The sequence below is a fragment of the Ascaphus truei genome, chromosome 11 (assembly GCF_040206685.1).
Source record: "Ascaphus truei isolate aAscTru1 chromosome 11, aAscTru1.hap1, whole genome shotgun sequence".
Classification (NCBI taxonomy): domain Eukaryota; kingdom Metazoa; phylum Chordata; class Amphibia; order Anura; family Ascaphidae; genus Ascaphus; species Ascaphus truei.
In genome coordinates this window covers 35,629,056-35,654,049 of record NC_134493.1, presented here as the reverse complement: position 1 = coordinate 35,654,049, position 24,994 = coordinate 35,629,056, and the positions used below count along the sequence as shown (strand labels likewise).

The 24,994-nt window shown below is 48.1% G+C and overlaps 1 protein-coding gene and 1 long non-coding RNA gene across 3 annotated transcripts in view; one reads left to right on the top strand and one right to left on the bottom strand.

Moving 5' to 3' along the window:
* Positions 1–1,342: 1,342 nt before the first annotated feature.
* TTYH3 (tweety family member 3) overlaps positions 1,343–24,994 on the top strand; it is a 129,220-nt gene continuing 105,568 nt past the window's right edge. Inside the window, exon 1 of one of the 2 annotated variants that reach the window (XM_075565615.1) lies at positions 1,343–1,922. In XM_075565615.1, the coding sequence (XP_075421730.1) occupies positions 1,797–1,922 (126 nt within the window). In that variant the 5' untranslated portion in view covers positions 1,343–1,796. The remainder of the gene's footprint in view (positions 1,923–24,994) is intronic. The other variant, XM_075565616.1, reaches the window with a different exon arrangement.
* Positions 16,399–24,994, bottom strand: part of LOC142463189 (uncharacterized) — a 35,790-nt gene continuing 27,194 nt past the window's right edge. The window contains exons 2-3 of the long non-coding RNA XR_012787385.1: positions 17,792–17,952; positions 16,399–17,636 (exon numbers count right to left, since the gene is read on the bottom strand). This is a non-coding gene — a long non-coding RNA (uncharacterized LOC142463189). The remainder of the gene's footprint in view (positions 17,637–17,791; positions 17,953–24,994) is intronic.

Here is a 24,994-nt window from a genome sequence, read left to right as displayed (position 1 = left end):
GTTGCAGTACAGCGCGGCTGCTAAATGCACGCCGACGCATGTACTGGGCCCGGATAGATTGGGGGGGCGGTGCTTGTGCGCACGTGCGCTGTAGAACGCACTAGGACCACAGCCTAAGACCTCGTCCAGGGTGGTGCTGAGCGGGTGGGCGCGCTCACGCTGGCTGCGATGAAACACATTGCTGCGTGAGCGAGCGCCTGTGCGATGCTTAGCTGCTTGCCGAAGCAAGCAAATTTGAATCTGCCGCTTGCTAGCGCGTCACGTGAGCGGTTTTCCGAATGAGGGCGGACCAGCTGTGACGTCTTGGCCACGCCCCATCAGGCGCACCTAGCCGACCACAACTCGCCCGGCCGAGTAGGAGCGCATGACGTCATCGCGCATGAGTGGCAGCGCGCTCCTGGCCGCAGCCTAAAGATTTTAATAGTTAAGTGCGTCAAGCGCGCTCAGCCTTATACTTGTTGTGTGTGTGTGTGTGTGTGTGTGTGTGTGTGTGTGTGTGTGTGTGTGTGTGTGTGTGTGTGTGTGTATATAATAATAATAACTTTATTTATATATCGCTTTTCTCCCAATGGGACTGGAAGCACTTCACACTTACAAAAAGGAAAACAAAAAAAGAATAAATGTAATATATTACATATGACTTTTAGACATTGAGAAAAGGATGCTATAACCCTACAAGTTCAATATTTAGGCAGACCAAAGGGAATTATGGAGAAAATCCAGGAGGTGGCGTACATTATCTGTTAAAAATAAAAAAATGGAGACTGGGGAGGTAGTGCTCGGAGGAGGGCAGGCGGTGGGCAGGCCTCAGTGCTGGGAGGTGGGCAGGCCTCAGACAGGGGAGGCCTCGGTGCTGGGAGGTGGGCAGGCCTCAGACAGGGGAGGCCTCAGTGCTGGGAGGTGGGCAGGCCTCAGACAGGGGAGGCCTCGGTGCTGGGAGGTGGGCAGGCCTCAGACAGGGGAGGCCAGGCCTATGTGCTGGGAGGAGGGCAGGCCTCTGTGCTGGGAGGTGGGCAGGCCTCTGTGCTGGGAGGTGGGCAGGCCTCTGTGCTGGGAGGTGGGCAGGCCTCTGTGCTGGGAGGTGGGCAGGCCTCTGTGTTGGGAGGTGGGCAGGCCTCTGTGTTGGGAGGAGGGCAGGCCTCTGTGCTGGGAGGAGGGCAGGCCTCTGTGCTGGGAGGTGGGCAGGCCTCTGTGTTGGGAGGTGGGCAGGCCTCTGTGTTGGGAGGTGGGCAGGCCTCTGTGTTGGGAGGTGGGCAGGCCTCTGTGTTGGGAGGTGGGCAGGCCTCTGTGCTGGGAGGTGGGCAGGCCTCTGTGCTGGGAGGTGGGCAGGCCTCTGTGCTGGGAGGAGGGCAGGCCTCAGACAGGGGAGGAGGGCCGGCCTCTGTGCTGGGAGGTGGGCAGGCCTCAGACAGGGGTAGGAGTGGCTGAAGCAGAACGAGTCTCAGGCGAACAAAGAGCCTTAGTAAGGGGCAGTGATACAAACCTACCGGGGAAGGCAGCACACACAGGCAGATAGGGGACAGCCCCAGGAACACCGGGCACTGCCAGTCTCGGCCCAGCTAGGGGATCCCACCATAGTTACATTGCTGACGAAGGATGAGCGGGGGGACCCCGGGGATAAGCCGGCTCAGGAGCAGGGCCCGTTCTGGTTAACGAGCCCGTGGGATGGACCGGATGGGGCTAATCTGAGCTCGCCATCTCCCCCCATCCCCCAGGTGATCTCTATGGCTGGCAGGCCGCAGGTGTGAGGTGGGACCCGGTGCTTTGTCCGGCTGGCCCTGGAGGGTGTTAAAAATATGGCGGCTGCCATCAGCTACACCCCACCGTGGTGGGTCAATCTACTGCACCGCATGCCCCACTTCAACCTGCAGTGGGAGACACTGGACGGGGACTTCCGCCCGGAGGACACGGACTACCAACAGGTGAGACACCTGGGAGGGGGGCCATCTGCGTTTAAACTCGCCATCTTTAATGCTCCCGTGCAGAGCTGGAAGGGGCTGCAACCACCTGCAGCACAGATTCAATGGACCTGGAAGTGTGATGTAGGGCAGGGGGGGCTCAACTCCAGTCCTCAACCCCCCCCCCCCCCCCCCCAACAGGTCGGGGTTTCAGGGAATCCCAGCTTCAGTACAGGTGGCTCATTAAGAGGCTCGAAGACTGAGCTACCTGTGCTTAAGCAGGGATTGATTTAGCCCCCTTTATGATTGTCTATATTATTATTGGGAAGCGCTATGTACAGTAATGGCGCTATATAAATAAAGATATGCATACATACTTTGCTGAAGCAGGGACCAATTGAGCCACCTGTGCTGAAGCTGGGATAGCCTGAAAAACTGACCTGTTGGGGAAGGGGCTTGAGGAGTGGAGCCCCCCCTGATGTAGGAGAGGGTGACTTAATAAAGGACGTTTCCTTCAGTAACAAGATCTCCCTTTTAGATTTGTATCAAACAAACCCCTTTAAAATGAGCTGCAAAGCGCTCTGTGACTATTGTCTATCAGGTGTAGAATGCGACCTGCCTCCCTATCACTGCTTGCCTGTTAAAGCCCTTCCCCAGCTGTTAGCAATGCGGTGTGGGGTTTTGTGTGTATTGGATGAGGGCAGAGTGTCACATTAGGATACAGTGGGAGGACCTCTGTACAGTATGCCATGTAAATAAAGGCAGAGAGCGTCAGTGGGGGGTGAGTGTGACTGGCTGTGCTTGTCTGTGACTCACACTTTGCTGAGAGGGCTGGACAAAGATTAGAGACCTTTAAGTGGTTACTCCTAATTGAAGCCTGTTGTACTGTTGTGGGGACCCTTTTGTTTCGGAGGATAGAGAAGATGCCTATCCTTTTAGTTATGTTGCTGTATTTACATATGTTAGATCTTAACTGTGTGTGTGTGTGTGTGTGTGTGTGTGTGTGTGTGTGTGTGTATGGATATTCCAGGCAAAAAGTGAGACACTGCTCATTTGCATGTCATTTTCCAGAATCCCTTGCTGCAGTGGGAGCACTGTATGCAGGCTGATAATGTTGAAAGGCAGGGTTGCAGACCTGTTTAAGACATGTGAATGTGCTCACAAGTGATATTCTTTATGGGTTATATGCTAATGGTGGAGGTTTTTTTGTTGCCTTTTTCACCCACCATAATTTAAAAAAAATAATATATATATGTATCATCTTCTGCCCTTGTCTCCCCACTGCTGGGTGAAGTCTCCCCAATGATCCCTCAGGTACTGCGGTTACAGCCTCTCCATGTTGCTCCAACACATTTTCTAAAATGTCCTCCTCCTGTCTTACTTTAAGTCGTCTTGATCTTTTAATCTCTCTTGGAATCCAGTTGAGTACCATCTTTGCCCAACGATGGTCATTTCTTCTTGTGATATGTACGGCCCACTGTCATTTTACATATATATATATGTATATGTATATGTATATGTATATGTAGAGGTATCAGTACCGTGTTAGCCGAGCTTCAATAATCAAATCAATCAATAATCAAAAAATAAATAGATGATACCGTTCTGTGGCTAACGAAATGCTTTTATTTGTGCGAGCTTTCGAGATACACTGATCTCTTCTTCCGGCGATGTTACAATGAATGAAGCAAGGATTACTTTAAAACAGTGTCTCTTGGAATGTTATCTGTGCTGGTCCTTCCCCCGGTGTGGATGTGTTTTATGGCTAGAGGTGTCAAAGGGTAACTGAAAGCAAGTGAAGAAAGAGTGTGTATGTGTATCAGTGTGAATAAAAATGAATGGAGAGCCCACAGTATAAACAGTGCTCTACACAAGGTGTGTGTGGAGTGAGAGGGATATAAATGGTGTGGGTGGGTGTGGAAATGTGAGAGTTTGTAGCACAACTAAAAGTGTGTGTGGATACTATGTGGTCCCTATTGGTGTATAGGGATGGAAAAATAAGGAGTATTAGTATGTGTGAGAGACAGCTGTGTGTGCATACATATAGCACAGTATGTACAGACATGGCCTTTAGCGCTCATGGGAAGAGAGTTCGCTAGTGTCAGTAATGACTCATAAAATTTCGATCTCTGTTTAGGCCACTGCTAAGTGTCCCGAACAGTTGCATAAATTTGTATTCATGCAACCGTCTCTCTTTCGGTGTTTTAAGATTACCTTTGAGTATGGCAACCCTCAGATCGTTCATCTTATGGCCAGAGTCAGAGAAATGTTCGCCAACAGGACTGTCTCTTGTTCCGCGTGTGATGCTGTGGCGATGCAGGTTCATTCTCTTGTTTAGCCCCTGTCCTGTCTCACCTATGTAGTAGCAGCCCCCTGGGCATTTCATGCACATGATGAGGTACACGACATTGCTGGAGGAACAGGTGAACCCTCCTCTGATTTTGTATTCCCGATTCTTGTGTGGTATTTGTATTGTGTCCGCTGTGTAGAGCATTGCGCAGGTTTTGCATCTTGGGTCCTGGCATGGTTTTGTCCCGCATTCAGTTGTACTGCTGAATACTTTACTCCTCACCATAATATTCTTGAGATTATGGGGTTGTCTGTATGATAATAAGGGTGCTTCAGGGAAGACCTGTTGCAGTCTTGTATCTTCCTGGATGATGGGTTGTAGTTTCCTGGCGATCTTGCGTAGGGCTCCTAGGTGTGGGTTATATGTGACCACCAAAGGAACCCTGTCGCTTGTCTCCTTCTGTTTGTATTCAAGGAGATCACTTCTTGGTATTCTGGTGGCTTTGTGAATTTGCTGGTCTACAATTCTGTGGTTATATCCACGGTTTATAAAGTCTGATCTCAAGGCTTTAATCCGCTGGTCTCTGTCTGCTGTGTCGGAGCATATCCGGTTGTATCGTATGGCTTGACTGTAGATGGTTGCATGTTTGGTGTGTGTCGGGTGGAAGCTGTTGTCCCTCAAATAGCTGGCTCTGTCTGTAGGTTTGCGGTATACAGAAGTCTGTAGTTGGTTGTTCTTTATAGTAATGGTGGTGTCTAGAAAATGTACTTCATCCGGGGAATGGGTGAGTTTGAGGTTGATGGTCGGGTGGAAAGTATTGAAGTTGTCATAGAACTTTAGGAGGTCCTGTTCGCCAGAGGTCCAAATCAGGAGGATGTCATCGATGTAGCGAAGGTATGTAAGTTAAACTCATTTAGGCTTTTGGGGGAATCGCTGCTTAAAATATATTCAGGGGTTAATCACAAGCAAGGCCCTTTGCGCTTTTGTCATTCTGTTTATGTAATTTATCACTCTGTTCTCCCCCCCCCCCCCCATTGTACCGAGCTGCCGCATATGTTCGCCCTTTATAAATAAACAGTAATTGCCCATTTTTAACCTTTACACAGCGTTTTGGGTAGTGAAGGGATTTAAATCAATCCTCCTTTCACTCCATCTGCTGTTAATGGACTCCTTTTCCATAATATAAATATATATATATATATATATATATATAGATATATATATAGATATATATAGATATTGATATATATAGATATTGATATATATAGATATTGATATATATAGATATATATATTGATATTGCATGGCTAGAATAAAATAACTGTGAATTACTGTGCATCTCACAATATTCGGCCATATTTAAAAACCCCGTTCTCTCTTTTGTCTTCCTCGGTTGGTTCTGTCACGTAACACGAAGCACAAAGAATGAACCGCTGAGGAGTATGACATACATCAGGGGTGGCCAACGCCGGTCCTCAAGGGCCACCAACAGGTCAGGTTTTCAGGTTAGCCCTGCTTCAGCAATTGAGCCACCTGTGCTGAAGCAGGGCTAACCTGAAAACCTGACCTGTTGGAGGCCCTTGAGGACCGGCGTTGGCCACCCCTGACCTACATGACTTGGCAAAGAGTTGCAGGTCCCTGTAGCAGTGAAGTGGTTAATAAAAGCAGCAGAGCTCAGACTGGACTGATTGAAAGGGATTTTTTTTTTCACTGACTGGTACAGATCATTATCAAAGTAATGAGGACAGGACACTGAGGTCATGTATTGTGTGAGCGGCACAGACAGGCCACAGCATTACCCACACAGACCACAAAACACAGAGGCATGCAGCATGTGGTGACTGCACAGGGCAGTGACACCTTTTACAAATAGCCTGTGCCAAACTTTCTTTTAGTAAGAAGCCTTACCCACTAAAGCACACAACTCCCCCTCTCCATTGCACAATATACCAATACATTGTTGCTCTTGCCTTTTACAGCCAAATTGTGAGAATCTAAATGTATTAATTAATGGGATAATGCACTTTGTGTGTATCTCCTGAAACATCGGGATATCGGCTGTTTTATGGAATAATAAACACTCTTTTTTTCTTTTTAATTTCCCGTGCTTGGTGCTGGTAATTTTGTATACCTTGGCGTTCATTTATAACTCTGCGTAAACCCCCAGCCACACAGGGTACGCTCTCTTTTTAGAGTGTGCAGCTATTTTTGATATTTAGTTATGGTACGTAAAAAAGTGACAGCCTTTTTAAGCACAGCCTGGGATAAAGAAGTGCATAGCCAGTAAACCCTTTCACAGACAGCTATACTGCCCTTTTGGGTCACTGTGACATGAAAGTAGTGGTTCTCCCATACTCTTTGACATGATACTTTGAGCACTGTTCTTGATTCCTGTACTGTTGTGTAGAGCAGAGGTGCACAAAGTGGGGGGCACTGGATTTGTTTGGGGGGGTGGGTGCGGGCAGCTGCAGAGGCCCAGCGCTCTTCCCCGAGGCATTTAAATTAAATGCCGGGGGATCGCGTGAGGCCTCTGCAACCTCTACTTACCGGGATTCTGCAGAGCTGGTAAGACGTGTTGCTATGGCAACACGGCGTCATATGACACCGCGGAGTGACGTCATACGTCCGTCTCCATGGCAATGGGGTCACGCCACGGAAAATGACGCCGCCAAACAAGGTGAGGGGGTGTGAAAGCGAGGGGGAGCAGGCAGGGGGGCACAGCTCCAAAAGTTTGCGCTCCCCTTGTGTAGAGGCCAGATAATGGAGCAGTCCTTCAAAAATCAAAATAAAAAGGTGTAGTTGGTAAAGATATATGATGGAGACAGCAGGTGCTCTGTGTATTCCCTTCCCAGGCGGTGTATTGTTCATTGTACGTTACCTTGGGAACAGGAATTCAGAGCTCACTGAGGAGCTGTTCTGTACTAAAAATGAGCAACTTCTTTTTCTCTTGGTTGTTCTTTCAGACATGAGCGTTGGTAAAGAAGTGCTGCATGCACCTTCTCTTCCAGTGGGGTCGGCAAAAGGGTGACGACCAAATGTCCTTGAGTGGGGTGCATTGCAGGCCCTCGTGCAAAGAGGTTGCAGAACAGGAAAGGCCTAAGGAATGTTTCAGACCCTTTAGTTGCATTGATTAGCTGGGCTGAGTCAGTGTCTTTTGTCGATTGGTAAAAAATAAAATAAAAACGGCTCACCTGTTTCTTTAGGACAGGGGGCGGTCAACTCCAGTCGTCAAGGGCCACCAACAGGTCTGTTTTTCAAGATATCCCTGCTTCAGGTTGCCCGGTCGAAGACTGCACAACCTGTGCTGAAGCATTGATATCCTGAAAACCAGGCCTGTTGGTAGCTCTTGGACTGGAGTTGGCCGCCCCTGCTGTAGGAGATGTGTGGATCACGTTGCTTGCAGAGGAGCATGCTGTGCGTGGAGTACTCGCTGCGTGTCTGTCGGTATTCACTCCTCTGGTACTCCCATTGGCATTTTGGGGGGGAAGGACACAGCCTTTGAAGTGGATGAACCTAGTTCCGATTCTGATGGGTGTGCAGGATACCTTTTTATCTGCCGGTGCCTCAGGCCCCAAATCGTGGAGTGTAAGCTCTATGGCACAGTACCTCCTTTTTACCGGCAGATTGTGTGGCCTATGCTGTGTATATATGATCACTGGGAGGGGAGGAGAGAGAGAACATTTAGATTAAACCAACTACTTTATAACACAGAAATTGTTACCAAAACGTTATGTCTTGGGCCACCAAAGCGACAGAACCTATTCTCCCCCCCCCCCCCCCCACCATTATCGGGTACCTTTGTGTACACCCCACACAGGTTTACATTGTTTTCACCATTATCTTCCATTACTGCTGCTTGGAGGCTGTTCCTTTAAAAGTACTGCACATAAGGGGTGCTCAACTCAAGTCTACAAGGCCCCCCCCCCCCCCAAACAGGTCAGGTTTTCAGGATATCCCAGCTTCAGCCCAAGTGGCTCATTCTTTTACTGAGCCTCTGATTAAGCCACCTGTGCTGAAGCAGAGATATCCGGAAAACCTGATCGGTTAGGGGGATATGAGGACTGAAGTTGAGCTCGCCTGCTGTACACTATTCCACCATCAAGCTTTAGGCCTCGGCCATGCTTACTGCTTGCTGGCGGAGGCGCGCTCCCGCTCAGCACTGAGCCCCTACAGCCGCAATTAGAGCGGCTTTAGTAGGGGCTCGCCTACGCTTCCGCAAGCGCGCGGAAGCGTAGGTCTTAGGGAATTTTTAAATTTCCCCGCTTTGAGCGGTTCGCCCAATGAGGGCGAACCAGCTCCGTGACGTCACTGGCCCGCCCCCGGCCCGCCCCCTGACAGCGCGCAGGGAAAGCACCCGCAAGGCCAGGGAAAGCACCTGCTTTCCCTGAGCCTCAGCGCGCCTCAGCACGCCAGCGGGGAGCCTGGCCGAGGCCTTAGGCTGCGTCCATAGAAGGATAAGCAGCGCTGAGCCCCGGCATCCTCAATGAGGATATCTTGAGTGGGGGCTCACGCGAGCGTCCGCAGGCGTGCCGACGAGTTGGATTTTTCAGCCGACAGCCAAAGCTGTTTTTCAGTGCGCTGTCGGCTGAAAACATCCAATCGGCGCGAAGCAGCGCCAACGTCACGGCGCCGTGACGTCGGTGACGTGACGTTGACGTCAGTGCGTCGCGGGCTATTTGCCCAGCGACGTCACTGCCCCGCCTCCCTCAGCCTCCCCCCGCCTCCCGATCGCGCCCACTGGCTCGCCTGCATGTGCATGAAATCTCACAGGCTTCAACAGGCGAGCCTCAGCGTCAGCGCAGTTCAGCACTGCTCCCATCTCTATGGACGCAGCCTTAGAGACCTGTTTCTATATTCATCTCTCAAGAATGTCTCCATCACTGGCTTGTTTTAAACCATCTGTCACTCCCCCCTCTCCATCGCTACTTTGTAATGCTTTTGTCTATATTTGACTACATAGTGTGTGGTAGAGGTTGTTTCTGTGTTTACCCATTAGTATTTGTTGTGTGCTTGCAACTACACTGAGCAAAGTTGGCAGCAATGGTGCCTCAAAATGTATAAACTAGTGGTCACTCCCTGGCTGTACATACTGCCCAATGTAGCAGGCTGAAGCTTCATGGATATCGCTAAAGTAACGCACACCATTCACTAAGGGCCGTTCTATACTGTGTGCGGCCGTGCGAACGCACGTGCACGTGCTGCGCGCTTTTTGTGTGTGTGTGTGTGTGTGTTTAAATAAGTTTCGAAATAAATACTTTAATACATGTTTTAATAACATTGTACATACATACATACATACATACATACATACATTTTTAGCGGCAATAGCGGCGCAAATTCATTCTTTTTCTCATCCTCTCCCCCGTGGGCCGGTTCCACTCTCCCTGCCGTGCGCGCGCGCGGCACCATTATAGAATGGCTGACTTACCTCAGCCAACTGAAACTGCCGCGCGCGCACGCAGTATAGAACCGGCCTTAGTCTTCTGGAGCTGGAAGACCAGTGAGATGTCCTCCAGCGCTGGGAGGTGCCTTGTATTAGAAGACTGCTTCATAAATATGGCTCCTTATCTTTATATTTGCAGCTTCTGACGCCTGAGAGACTGGAACAGGCTGCAGGAAAGTCTGGGCGAGGTGTGGCTGCAGTCATTTTTTTGTTTTTACTGTACAACGGGTTCCATGATGGCGATCAGATAACGTCTTCTATATTTATGGCTTGACACTGCAAGCAAAGTAACGTATTTGGTATCCTCCGGCTTAGCGCGTTTAGGATTCAGACTTGTTCAGTTACATTTTTTGCTTGGCTCTGCTATGCGACTCTTTGAGCCTGTGTTATGTAATCAGGAAGGGGTGTTTGTGTGGGAAAGCAGTGTCTGCATATTGTACCCAGTACCGTCTCAACGCATGGGCACGCTGGGTAGTTGCCCGGGGGCCCCACGAGCATAGGGGCCCCACGCTAATCTATGCACAGACCAGAATTTAACACTAATTTTCCGATCGCCCGCCTCAACATTCAAATCTCCCGCTAACTCGGTAAAAGGAGGAAAATGACGACTTGTAGCGGAGAGTTGGCAGGGCCCAGTGCACTGCTTTGCCCGGGGGCCGATAATGTTGTTAAGACGGCCCTGGTTGTACCTGTGGGTTCTGAAGATTTTGAGGGGTGAGACATTTGCAGATACTTGCCTTGCTGTATGTAGAGACTCTCTTCCTTTACTTGGTTTAATTTCCAGGAGTTTGTTCATTGTAAAAGAGAGTAGTAGTACCAGACTTATGGATTTGCAAATCATTTTTTTTTTTTTTGTATAGGGGCACTGTAGATGGGATATATACTCCTTCAGGTAATACTCACTCCTAACGGCTGAAGGAGCGGCTCAGTGAGTAAAGACACTGACTGAAAAACAAGGACACCGAGTTTGAAGCAGAGGAACCTGTCCGCTTCTTGTGCCCGTATGCAACTCCCCATGCCTCAGGCACCAGAAAATATATTGTAAGCTCATCGGCGCAGGGGCCTGTGCCTGGAAAACTGATATGTACAGCACTCCGTACACTGTCAGCGCTATTCACGAACTTATTATTATTGTAAGGTGCAGCATTTGAAGTATGGGAGGGGGGGGGGGAAATCCACAGTGTAAACCCCCCTCCCGAAAATGAAGGTGCTGTACTGTATGCTGGTTCTCAGTATGACTGGACTTCCAGTCCATCAGAGGAAACAGAACATGAAGTAACCCCGGATGATGCTTTCCAAGTCTGTAATATGTTTCTTCCTATGTCTGCGCTTATAGTGCCCGGCGACGCGACGTCGCGCCAAAACACATGCATAGAATCCGTCGCATGCGTTTATAGTAAGCGCGGGAGCGATGGAGCTACAACAAATTTGGAAGTCATTGCAATTTGATTTTGGGAAAGACAGTCACCACATGTGACTGTCTCTACACCAATCAAAGAGCGCCTACTGCACTCTGCCCGCCCCCCTCGTGACGTCACTGGCCTTGTCGCCAGCGACGTCGCTCCAAATGAAAGTGCAACTTTCGCCAGTGGTGACGTAATCGGTCACACCGCTGGCACTATAAACGTGGCCTTATTTCCGTATTTTCTAACTCTCGGTAATACCCAAGCGGACATTTGTTGGACGGTGTTTATATTAGGCGCCCTGAACGATGTGTGCACTTTAGATGGAGGCGATGGGGAGGTGTGGCGGACGCGTCACAAGGCTGGCTAGTCCTCATTGGCTGAGCAGCTCCCGTGATGTGGCCGTCGTGCGAAAGTACAAAATACAAAAGTCTTTTCAAAATCTGCTGCGCGGTCGCTCTTCGCCGCGCACGTTTTGGCCAGCCCGATAGCGCTGCTGCACTTCTTTCACGCAGCGCGTGAAATCGCACGCGCCGTTGCGCTCACTATAATCGCGGCCTTATGCTAAGCTTATAGTGCTGGCGACTGTGACGTCGCACAGCGCCGTAGCAAGTACATGCAGTCGGTCGCGGGTGCCCATAGTGGGCATGACCGCGACGGCGCTGCAGAGCGACGGAGCGGTCGCGATCGCCGGTAGTCAAAGGATTTTGCCTTTTTCGGCGATCGCCGCGTGATGTGAGCGGTTCAGCCGATGAGGGCGAACCGCTCGCGGCCATGCCCCTCGGTCGCCCTCTCTCGTCTCCTGCACTATAAGCAGGAATCGCTATCACAACAGCGACGGCTGGCGTCACGCGGTCACGAAGCCGGTGGCATAGCCTGCACTATACGCGCGGCCTTAGAGTACGTTACAGGAGGCAGGCTGGGGGAGCACAGAAACATTTCCGGGCTCTATCTCTTTTCCGGGCTGAAGAATGTACACAGTTATAAGTAGCGGATACTGCAGGGGCATAATAAATGTGGGAAGGAGGCAGTGCCACTCGGCCACTCAAACAACAAAATCCCTCTTCCCACTCCTTTCTATGCTCTTCCCACTCCTTTCTATGCTCTTCCTACACAGACTCCTCTGAAGTTATCCATGTTGTCCCGTTTTTGAGAAATATTCACGTGTATACCATGTGTGCTTGACCTTTTAGATGTGACTGTGGCGTGCTGTATCTTCTGTACCAGGGGTGGCCAACTCCAGTCCTCGAGCCACCAACAGGTCAGGTTTTCAGGATATCCCTGCTTCTGCACAGGTGGCTGTCGAAGACTGAGCCACCCGTGCTGAAGCAGGGATTTCCTGCAAACCCGTCCTGTTGGTGGCTCTTGAGGATTGAAGTTGGCCACCCCTGCTTTATGCAATTAGTTTGATTGCTTTAGATGGTTGGGTTTTGAGCCCAAATGAACAAATCTATAAAAATGTGTTATATTTTGGATTGCCCGTGTAATGTATGTAAGTGGGACTGCACCTCTTACATATTCTATGCGGAATATGGACCATTTATGGAAGTAGAAAGTCTTGTTTGAAGTCCTTCCATGCTGTGAGGTTTGTTTAATTTGTTTATTCTATTACTGTGTTTTGTCCCCCCCCCCCCCCCCCCCCCGCTCTCTCGTACTGTGATTGATGGAAATTGTTACCGTCTTCACGGGGTAATTGAAAAGAATGGTAAACAAATACATTTAACCCGTATGTGTTGTGCTACAGCAGGGGTGCGCAAACTGGGGGGGCTTGAGATTTTTATGAGGGTGGGGGGGGGGGGGTGCGGCGGTTGCAGAGGTCTCTCGCTCTTCCCCCAGGCATTACAATTAAATGCTGGGGAATCACGTGAGGCCTCTGCAACTCTCAGCTTTCCGAGATTCCGGCGCTGTGACGCATCGCCATGGCGCCCAGCAGCGTCACTTGACGCAGCTCCATGGTAGGGGGGCATGAGCACCGAGGCAGGCGAGAGAGGGGGCGCAGCAGCAAAAGTTTGCGCTCCCCTGTGTTACATGCCTCTCTGAGAATACACTAGTTTAAAATATACCTCCTTCATTTCCCCCTCACCCACATTTCTATCACTGTGTAGACGTGTGAATGACAAAAACAATGTGGATCCTTCTTCTGAGGACATGTGCTAGTGCAGGGGTAGCCAACTCCAGTCCTCAATGGCCACCAACAGGTCAGGTTTTCAGGATATCCCTGCTTCAGCACAGGTGACTGTCAATGCCACACTCACTACACCTACTTTCTCAGCAAGAAATAGGATTTATTTTTTGTAAAAAAAAAAAAAAAAAAATATATATAATTTTAACATTTATATAAATCTCAAGGTACTTTTTACGTGAATGATCAAAAAACTTAAATGAGCATTCCAAGGTGTGTGTGTGTGTGTGTGTGTGTGTGTGTGTGTGTGTGTGTGTGTGTGTGTGTGTGTGTGTGTGTGTGTGTGTGTGTGTGGTTTAAATGAGCATTCCAAGGTGTGTGTGTGTGTGTGTGGTTTAAATGAGCATTCCAAGGTGTGTGTGTGTGTGTGTGGTTTAAATGAGCATTCCAAGGTGTGTGTGTGTGTGTGTGTGTGTGTGTGTGTGTGTGTGTGTGTGTGTGTGTGTGTGTGTGTGTGTGTGTGTGTGTGTGTGGTTTAAATGAGCATTCCAAGGTGTGTGTGTGTGGTTTAAATGAGCATTCCAAGGTGTGTGTGTCGTATTTATTTCAGCTCCAGAGACCCCTTGTTCCTGTGATGCATCGGAACTGTAGCAATGGTACACCCTGGGCATTTAAATACCCTACGCCCCACAAGCCAATAGAAAGTTACGGCAGATGACAAATGTCATGACTTCCAATTGTTCCGCATGACGCGCACGGGTCGAGGGGTTAAACGGTCATTTACATTCCCCTTGGGGGGATGGGGGCTGGCGCTAGCTTTCCGCGTATCTATTTTCGGAACCAGGAGGTCCCCGGTGTTGAAATGAGCGCGTTTCGGCTATGGAGAGAGCCCCCCTGCTTCCAACGCATAGAAACATTTTTGGGGAACCGCTCCTTTTAATTCTACCTCCGAATTAGAATGTTGAAGGTACGGATTTGTGCAGTTTTATCCCAGTCCTGCCGCATTATCTTCAGGGCGTCATTGGAGTCAGACAGGGCAAATATTCTGTAAGTCACAGCACATGTTAAATAAGAGCAGCGCCGGCACCCGGTCACATCCGCGGGAAAGCCCCGCGCTTTGTTATTCATCTGCCCATAGGTGCAGAAAACAAACGTCAACACAATGTTTTGGGGAGCTGCTCCTGTTTAACACATGCTGTGACTTTTTTACAGGTGAGGGGCCCCCGACAGGACACCCTGAGCAGACGAGCGCGGGAAACTGAAATGGTAGCCACGCAACTAATGAGTCAGGATATCCTGCGAGTGTGTTATATACACAATCCTTTTCTCCAATATTCTGTGAGCACATTGTCCTGTGCGCACTGTCATTTGTAAATAGCTGACCCCTAATGCCAACACCTCTCCAACTCCACTGCTCATTCACGTACAGATACTGATGCTGCCCAACATGCAGTACTGATGCTGCCCGACATGCAGTACTGATGCTGCCCGACATGCAGTACTGATGCTGCCCGACATGCAGTACTGATGCTGCCCCACATGCAGTACTGATGCTGCCCCACATGCAGTACTGATGCTGCCCAATATGCAGTACTGATGCTCCTGGAATGGTAAACCTGTTTTCTGTTTTACGGGGGCTATGTCTCTTGCCATTTACAGACAAAGTAGCTCTGAAAATGAATTTCTTCACAGAAGCCCCTTCAACTCTGATCATTTAGCACTTCTCACAGCACATGCTCTCTTCCGTGCGCTCACGGCGCCTGCTCTCCTCCCTGCGCTTGTGGCGCCTGCTCTCCACGCCTGCTCTCCTTGCGCCCGCTCTCCACAACACTGTCTCACTATAGTTGTCATCTGGGGTTGTCCATGAAAGTAAAGAATTCTGCTTGCTCGGTGAACTGCAAACCATTTGGGTAACCTCTCCGCCTCCGACCCTGTGGCCTGGTATGTATAATTTTATATGGCGCCAGCAATGTACGCGCTTCGCTTTACAGAATTACAATACAAGGTAAATACAAGCCAAGGAGACGTAACGGCATTGGTTGTGGCTTCCTATTGGATAGCTCTTTCCATACCATTTAATAGCCAGGAAGAATTACGGATAACTATCTCAGGAACCAGGGAATGGCGAGGACCCGCTCCAGAGGACCCGCTGGTTCCAACCCTGTACACAAAATAAATGGGGGAGTTGGGGGAATTAGACACAGGGCATTGCTCTTATAAACAGAGATTAACACTGATGGACAGCCAGTACAAGACTTCCAGGTATAGGCTCAGGGAAGGAGACTGGATGTGAGCGTTCTGCATGAAGAGGCGCTAACTGAAGCTCCAACCATGAAGGAGGTCAAAGGATTAGAACCTTTCTCACATTGTGGAAATGGAGGCTAAGAACTGAGCCGTGACTGCGTCTGAACCGAGGAGGGGGCAGAAAATATGAAGACAGTTCACCAAATTGAGTGTTAAAGGTAGCAGTTTGTTCCTTATGTAACCCTCCCTGCCTGATTCCCCAGGGAGATTACATCAGTGTGATTTGTATATGGCAAGAGAGTCCAGGTGGATTCTGGGGCTCATTACAGCCTAGGAACAGAATGTAAATGTATTACAATTCTTAATAAGATGATCCTTTCCATGCCACACTGAAGATTATGAAGGGGGAATTGATTCATAGGCTAATTGGAGATGGCATTAGTGCTGATAAACTCTCTCTGAGAAGAACTCCCAGGACATGTGTATAAGATGCAACAGTATTCTCCTAAACACTTCACATGTGACTATAACAATTCCCCTTCTGCTTGATTGCTGAGAGAGAAAAACTCACTTGTGTGCTGGTGTGTTTCTCTGTTGCTGTTGCTGATGGTGATGATGGAGGACTGAGATCATCCGGTGTGCGGTCCGCTGAGTAGCACTAGAGTAGGTCTGTAGAGTTGTGTCACACCACCAAAACCAAAACGAGGTAGAGAGGGTAGCTCCCCAAATTTTTTTTTATTCGATCATAAAAAAAAAAGGCAAAACGCCCAACATTTTTCACGCGCCAAGCGCTTTGTCAAGTGCCCTGCCCTTTTTTTTGGAGCTCCCCTCTCTACCTTGTCTTTGTTTTGGTGGTGCGACGCAGCTCTACCTACCTACTGATTTGTATATGGCGACTCCGCATGGGGTTACCTTGACTTGGGGCTGAATTCAGGCGGCTGGGCGATGAGGTAGCAAGGTTGTTAAATAATGGGCGACAGGAACTTTTTATAGCACAACTGTCATTTATTCGTGTCGCCAAGCACAGGGATCGCTCATTCACATTTTGACACGTATTGTATTTCATAAGAAGACATACACATTCGTGTATGTTGCTTCCATCAGCGCCCACTCTTAACACTGAAATGGAGGTACTCTGACTTGGTTGCTTTAAGTAGGTGTGGGACCCAGCCCCCCTTGTCACTGCGGAACCCTGGAAGTAGTGATCCGACGATTCGGGGACCCTACGGAAAATGCTGAAGTGTCTCCTCTATTACTTGACCCTATACCTTGCTGACTGACGAGGAACTTTAGTGCTGATCAGCAGGCACCCGGGACCCCACTCTCTTGAGACCCACTATGGCGTGCTGTATTCCTTTTACTGAACTGTTCTGGACTCAATGCCTCCTTTAGGGGCTCCATACTTAACGGGTACTGTCCCCATCTGCAACATAATAAACAGGGGGGGCCTGGTCTATGCTATTACTTTATAAACTTTACTTCTCTACTCTCCCCGAGGCTCCTCTCCTCTGGGCCTCCTGGAACCTAATTTTCTAGAACTGTCCACCCTCCTTAAATTCCCCTGTGTGGCGTTTGGGTCCCCATAGCAACCCAAGGTAGGACCTCGCAAACACTACCACTGATAGTAACCCTTTAGGAGGTGGGTTACGCTTAATACCGTCATATGACATGCTGAGTAAATGTATATAGCAAGAGAGGTCAACTCCAGTCCTCAAGAACCACCAATAGGTCAGGTTTCCAGGATATCCCTGCTTCAGCATAGGTGGTGCAGTCTTTGACTGAGACCTGTTGATGGCCCTTTCGGATTGGAGTTGGCCACGTCCATGTAAATTTCATGACCTCGCCAGGCCAGAGGGGTCAGGGGGTTATGTCCCTGCTTAAGAAACTGAGATGTTAAGCTCGAAGGACCAAAATAAAATGGCAATGCACTGACCTGTTCTGCTAAAAGAAAACAAACCGTGAGGCTGATCAGAAGATTACACCACCAGTCACAAGAGATCAGCAAAAACTCTTCCTATGAGAGAGAGAATGGATGGTAGTTCTTAGATTGAGATTGCATTGGTTTCCCTGTGTCTCCCCACCCCCACGCCTCCATTACAAGGCGCATTGTATGCAGTGACAGTGTTCATGCTCCGTTCATGTACAAATCATTGCCTGAAGGTTCCTGGAAATATTTCTTCTTCACTCCTGATTACAAGGAGGTCAGATAAGATTTACACTGTAATCCTTTTTGGAGCTAAAAACAAACAGAAAAAACACACATCAGCGTAAAATTCTGCCTTAAAGGCGCAGTACCTACTACTCGTTTATTTTATTACAGGGTGTAAACCAGAGCTCCCCCTGAGCCACTGTTTTCAGCTCCATGTACCGCCTGGTACCCGAGATAGTTACCGGGTTTAAATCGCCCTCTGGGGAAACAAAATGGCTGTCAAATCTCGGGCCAATAGGAAGCTGCGACACCATCAGTTGTGGATTTCTATTGGATGGTTATTTAAATCCCCTTCAGAACCGGAAAGTAACTTCACCAGGAAGTATCTTGAGGGGCTGTGGAGCTGAAAATAGGTAAATTAGGGTGGATTGCGCCTTTAAAACAAGTTAATCATCTAAATACCTATGATTTCATAATGAACACTTGCTGAACTTAATTGATTTTGAGAATTTTTGCTGCAAACCCCCTACATTTTTTTTTTTGAGCACATATTTAGCACTTTTTTGTTTTGTTAAAATGCTACTTCAAGAAGTAAATGTATAATTCACAAGAAACAACAAAACCATTTACTGTGGGATTGGGGGGGGGGGGTGGAACGTGACTTTTAAAAAGTGTTAAAAATTGCCTTTTTAAACTGTCCATTTAGCGGAGAACACGGAATAAAAAGAAGAATCTCTGCAAAGTGTATGGGACTAAAGAGAACATCAGCAAAAGGTTATTAAAAAGTATGGTGTGTTTGTAACAGATTTGACTGTCCAGGTTAGAACAGATCACAGGTCGGAGAGAATGAAAAGAGAGCAGCCAACAACAGGTCATGTATTAAGGATATCCCTGCTTCAGCACAGGTGGCTCAATCAGTGAGCCAATCGAAGACTGAGCCAATGAGCTATATGTGCTGAAGCACGGAGCCTCTGATTGAGCCACCTGTACTGGAGATGGGGCTGATTGAACCACCTGTGCTGAAGCAGGGGCTGATTGAGCCACCTGTGCTGAAGCAGGGATATCCTTAAAACCTGACCTGTGTGTGTGCCCTTGAGGACTGGAGGTGTCCTCCCCCCCCCCCCCCCTGGTCTAGTGAAAGAGGATGTGTCTGGTTTTAGGGGAAGAGAAATTGCAGCGATCTTGATTTTTTTGCCGCAGGCCTCATTACCAGACACGGACGGGGAGTTTTGCAAACGAAGAACTAAAAATCCGGAAAAGAATATTTAGGAAGTGAAAAAGATCACGGGGGGGAAGAGAACTGTTTAAAAGGGGAAAGTCTATTTTCTTTATGCCATTGTGTTTTTCTTACATCTGCTATTTGAAATAGGATGGAATCTTCCCTCTTAGCAACAGAAGGTTTTAAAGGCACTTTCAGCTGTATTAAGATGAGACTAAACCAATGCCAAGCTGGAAAGCAGGAGGGGCACGACTATGGTTTTGGTATCAGAAAAAGCAATGCAGGGGTAATCTGCCACCAGTGCTCAAGGGCTAAAGAGCGTAGGATGATCCTTAGTAATAATAACACACATGTAAGGCACTTGAATGAACAAACTTGCAGTTCTTAGCGGACAAATAAAGCAGGTTGGGGGGAGGGGTGATAAGGGGTGACATTAAGAATCGCCGGCCGTCCTCAATGAGAACAGCCTGGCTGATTCTACGACACCCTCAGCCCACTATGCCATAAAGTACCTGCTGCCACGCTGCATCCAGTGTGTCCACGCTGAAGAGGAGATAAGACACCGGAAAAAGTGCCTACAACTGTGTGGAATCCACGTGCCACCAGCTAGGGTGTCCAGAACAGCAAGCAGAAGGAGCGTGTGCACTGAGGTGAGTAGGTAAATCCAAAACGCAGCTCTAACAAAAACGATTATTTATTGAAAATAAACGATTATTTCTTTGTCAATGAGTGAAGAAAGGACTCTTTGACAAAGTCCCTTGTGGGATGAAACGCGTCAGAGGTTTCTAGTATCGTGATGTTTGTCCATTTTTTCAATAAATAATCGTTTTTGTTAGAGCTGCGTTTTGGTTTTACCTACTTACCTCAGTGCACCGCTCCTTCTGCTTGTTGTTATGGTTTTGGTATGGTAGTCATTCAAAGGTTGGTGGCACACTTGGTCGCAATTTTTGGTGGGACTGTCTCCAATGACTGTAGATCAATCTACTTCATTAAACAATGATTCGGTGAATGATACTTTGCCTTAAAAGACAGAGTGCTTTAAAAGTGCATTCTCAGTTACATACAGTAAAGTAGCCAAATGAAAGCACTTAAACACTTCATCTGCTGTTTCCAATATTTAATCACTTGAGATACTTAATAGTTTTGTAGATTTAGACCTGAAAGCTTCTACCCAACTGAGAAAAGATAGAAATGGATGAATTACAATGGTCTCAGCTGGGGTGTGAAGCAGCAGAACCCAAAGCAGCTCCGTTTCACTGATGTTCAATTTGCCATCACATTTTCACAGTGTATTTTACAATGACGTGTGTGTGACCCGTGGTGAAAAGGCTTCTGGGCCCCACAAATGCTGTGCAATCAGTCTTCTTCTTTCCGGTGGCCCCTTTTTGTTTGGCGTGGAAGTTATGGCTCTGGATTTCTGCAGCACAGATGCGCATCATTCAGGCGTTTTGACTCTCAAGGCAGCTGGAGAACCGGGAAGAAATCTGTTTTCATTCCAAATGGTAGAGTGGGGGAGCCTGAGTGAAATTGCTGCACAGCTTCCAAAACTAGATTCCTGAATACAATAAATGGGGTATTTTAAACCCCTCTTCCGTCTAAAACCTTTCTGACTCACTGCCCCACACCTCTGGAATGTCCTTCCCCTCAATATCTGACTGGCACTCTCTCCATCTTTTATACCTATCTAAAGACACACCTCTTAACTAAACATATGGATATCTCCACTGGCTGATACTATACATCTCAGATGCACTGACCGTGGCCCCTGGCACACACACTTACCAGAACACCCTCCTGCTGTCTCTACGTTATCCCTCATTACCACATCGATTGTAAGCTCTACGGGGCAGGGACTCCCTTTTCTATTGTTACTGTCACGCCTGAAGCACTTATTCCCATTATGTCACGTGTATTACTGCTATAAAGCGCTATGTACCTGTATGGCACACTATATAAATAAAGATATACGATATGGAGAAGGCTCTTGGTTATTGCTATGGCCATAGTCTTTGCACATGTATGCCCAGAGACAGGTGGTTTAGGGGCTGGTTGTTTAGGGATTCTGTAGAATAGATTCATATAAAAAAGTTTGCAAGGTCTTCCAGAGTATTCTGCCTATTAATACTGTATATGCGGTGTATTCTGCCTATTAATACTCTATATGTGTGGTGTACTCTGCCTGACCTATGTAAGAATACATTAACACAGGGAAACAGAACTTCATTTTATCTTAATCATTACTTTCAACAGTCAACATCCTATTTTTCAAACTAGTGAGAAGCTGTACAGTCTAAGGCTAAGGTCCCGCTGGAGGCTGCTGCGTGGGCGCCTGGCGTTCTGGCGGCGCGTGTACAGCTGAAAACCGCAATCTGCGGTTTGTTAGCAGCGATCGGAGGCGCAGGAGGCGTGACCGCTACACTTCTTGGGATTGTGTGAGCTGTCGGTTCTACTCCTAGAATCTGGCGTGGCTAGGATTGCTTGGGGAGAGGGCTGAAAACCACTGCATTGTCTACAGTCAGCCCCTTCAAAATAAACTGAGCACTTAAGGCAAACAATTAAACATGCATTCAAGCCTTTCAAACATTTTCAGCTCTGTCTTCTATTAAGACACATCCTCTTACCCATATGTGACACTGCAATAACAAACAATGATGCCCATACAGTACTTCAACTGAACTATTTTTTACATACTGAAAACAAATATATAGTAAATGTAGTGTGTTGGTGTTAAACTCCCATCAGAACACTCGTGAAGACATCAAATGACAGACTTTGCCACCTCCCCCCTACACTTCAGAAACAATATTTGCCCTCCTACAAGACAGCCTGCTTGAAGTTTATTATTTAGGATCCTTTTCAAGCATTTGGAAGGGATTTGGCTTCGGTGATCTTCCCCCTTGATTGGCTGCCAGCACACCATGTGACCGCATCGCCGCAGGGGAACAAAATCTTGTTGTATCTATCCCCTGCTGGCTGACGCGCCACGGTGCAAAGAGGGACAACAAGCGAGGAGACACCGGGGCCTGCTAGAAAGGAGGTGAGGGATTGGTGTCTAGCCTAGCCTAAGTAGATATTTTTGTTTGACATTTAGAGCATTTTTAATAAAAAATGAATTGTAAAACCTTGGAAAGACTGCTAGATTAAGATTGCATTAACAAAAGGTGTACGTTTAACAGAGGAAAGGGGTGTCATGCCACTTTCATCCGCATTAGCAACAGGGCGTCCCAACTGCGACTGCGGTTTTCCCTCCAACGCTCCTGAATTCGCGGTGCATCTTCTGTTGCTCCTTTCATTGGGTTATACATTCGAAACACGTATCTTACTTTGCAAGCCTCCGTTGGGTTAATCATGCATTTCACGGAGAATTCTTGCCAGTCAGACCTGCAACAGTCTCCCCCTGTCTGTAACCCTGCTGCGGAAACGAGGAGAATGTGGGAGAGGAAGATTAGATGATCAGAATCCTTTTCATGTGCCGTTTTTTTCGCCAGGCTCTATCTGCTCCTGCGGAAGCTGAATTACATTTTTCAACATGAAACTAGAATGTCTTAAATCGGGAGTGTCAAACTCGGTCCTCAAGGGCCACCAACAGGCCGGGTTTTATGGATATCCCTGCTTCAGCACAGGTGGTGCAGTCTTTGAGCCACCTGTGCTGAAGCAGGGATATCCTGCAAAACCTGGCCTGTTGGTGGCCACCCCAGTTTTGGATGAATGGTGTCTCTTTTTTAATGGGCGAGCTGTGGCCATTTACTTAATGTGGCTTCAGCTATTTCGACCTGACCCTGATTACACTACACTTAACTACACACTAGCCTCCTTTTGCTCTTGGGGTTCACCAGCAACAAAAGGCGTTAACTGCACATGTTTTTACTTATTTGCCATAATTCACATTACTTTGCTATTGCTGACTACATACAAAGCCTTGTGTAAAAAATAATAATAATGAATACATAGCCCCATAAACTGAACCGGACGAGTGCGTTTCATTTAAACTCTTGAGAAAAATCACTTCGGTGCTGACATCACCACTTTGGTACTGACATCACCACTTCAACTTCTGGGGCGGTGACTTCACATGACATGACAGCAAAGTTTTAAAAGCCATGCAGTCCCATGCCATTGTGTTTTGCATCAACAGCTCTTCATCAGAGGGTCTACATTACAAAATACAATACATTCTATCAGGATGTGAAAAGACATGTTTTTCCCCCCAATTTATAACGTGCTCATTTGCTTGTCATTACCCAGAATCCCTGGCTGCAGTGAAAGCCTTGAATGCTAAGAGATAATGGGGATGGACAGGTTTGCAGACTTGTCTGAGACGTGAAGGTGCTCACAAGGTGTTCTTACTGGCTGTCTATAATCACAAACTCGACTCCAAAGATAAAGTCTAAAAAGGCAATGAGCGACTTCGAGGGGGTGTTTATAAGTTGGTCCGTATTGGGGCTGCATTGTATATAAAATGTTGGAGTTTCTCTGATATAACTATATGGCGCATGTATCGGTGTTAAAATCAGATGCAGTGAACATTATAAAGAAAGAGATTTGATGCTGTTCTTCTGACATCGGTGACCTATTCCAGAAAAGCATACAGGCGGTCCTCGGTTATCCTACGGAATCCGCTCTGGAAGCAGCGTTGGACAGTGAAACCGTTGGAAAGCGAGTCCCATGTTAACCAGTGGCGGTGAGCGTTGGATAACGCATTCCGGCGTCGAAAAACGGCCCATAGGGATGCGTTGGATATGCCATTCGTTGTAAAGTGAAACGTTGGATAGCGAGGACTACATGTGTTGTAAAAATATAGCAAACAATTTGGCCATTCCAGAAATCTGAATCGAAGATAAGATTATGAAATATGACCACTTTATTTATATTGGTGTAGCTGTCTTCAGGTGAATAAATATCAGTAACACGTCTTAGAAGTGGACATCATGAATGTACTTGGTATAACTTGCACCTTGACTAAATCTTGAATCCTCTTTGTCAGGGGTGCGCAAACTTCTTGAGCTGTGCCCCCCTGCCAGGGAGGCGCAGCGTTTGCGTCTCCCCCCCTTCCAATGACTCGGCATCAAGTGATGTTGCGCCTCATGTGACGTCACGTGACCCCGCAGCGTAATTTGGCGCGATTTAACACGGTAACGCGTGACGTCACATGACCCCACCGGGTCATTTGATGCCGCGTTGCTATGGTGATGCGTCGCCGAAGACCCGGCAGCAGGTAAGTGAGTTACAGAGGCCTCACGCCTCCCCCAGCATTTAATTTAAATACCGTGGGGAAGAACGCAGGGCCTCTGTAACAGCCCGTGCCCCCCAGTTTGCGCACCACCGCTCTATGTAACCCTCTGTACGATGAAGGCAACATACTCTCGCACTGCCCCCTGCCAGGTTCCTCTCCAGTGTGCCATGGACATGGGACTGATGATGGACATAGGACCAGTCAATAGCAAAGGCTGTGAGAGAGGAGGGACTAAGGAGAGAGGAGCCTTTAAGGGGGGTTGGCAGAGCATGTGAGGGGAGATCTCAGGACTGATTGCGGGTGACCCGTGGCCAGTCTATGTTCCGCCAGGGAGCGCAGGCGCTGACTGGAGGGAGAACAGCTAAGCTTGCATGGAGGCCCAGCAGATCACCGGAGGGAGAGCAGCACAGAGTGAGCACTGTTGGAGGGGACCCTCAACGGCTTTCAGCTGAAGTGGTACCGGAGCGTTTTGCAAAGTACAGGCCTGCTACACTTACATGCATTCACGAGCTCAGACGGTGAGACAGCACCAGCACACAGGCCTTGATGCCCAGGATTGGGTGACCGCAGCACCAGACACTGACACACACCCGCGCAGCGTTTATGGGTCCTGTTATAATATGAACGTAGTGATCCTTTGTTAAGGATCACAAGGTACCGGAGTGTTCATCCATACCCACTTTATAATCCAGGTTAGATTATAAACATTGTTGTAGTCTTGTCTCCCATTGTCTGACCTAATGCAAGGTGCGGTGTATCACCTAGAACTACGGGCCCTCACCTCAGCAACAGGTGTCAGTCTGGGGTCAGAATGAGGGGTTACATCTAGTATCTATCATTTGTTTGTTCTTTATTAACGCCTTGCCTTATGGTGTAGGACAGGGTTTCCCAAACTTTTTTTTCCGTGACCCGGTTATTTTTGAACTTCTCCTTCGTGACCCACTAAAAATTTTATCGCCTATACTGGCCTATAGGGCCTGCACACACACACAC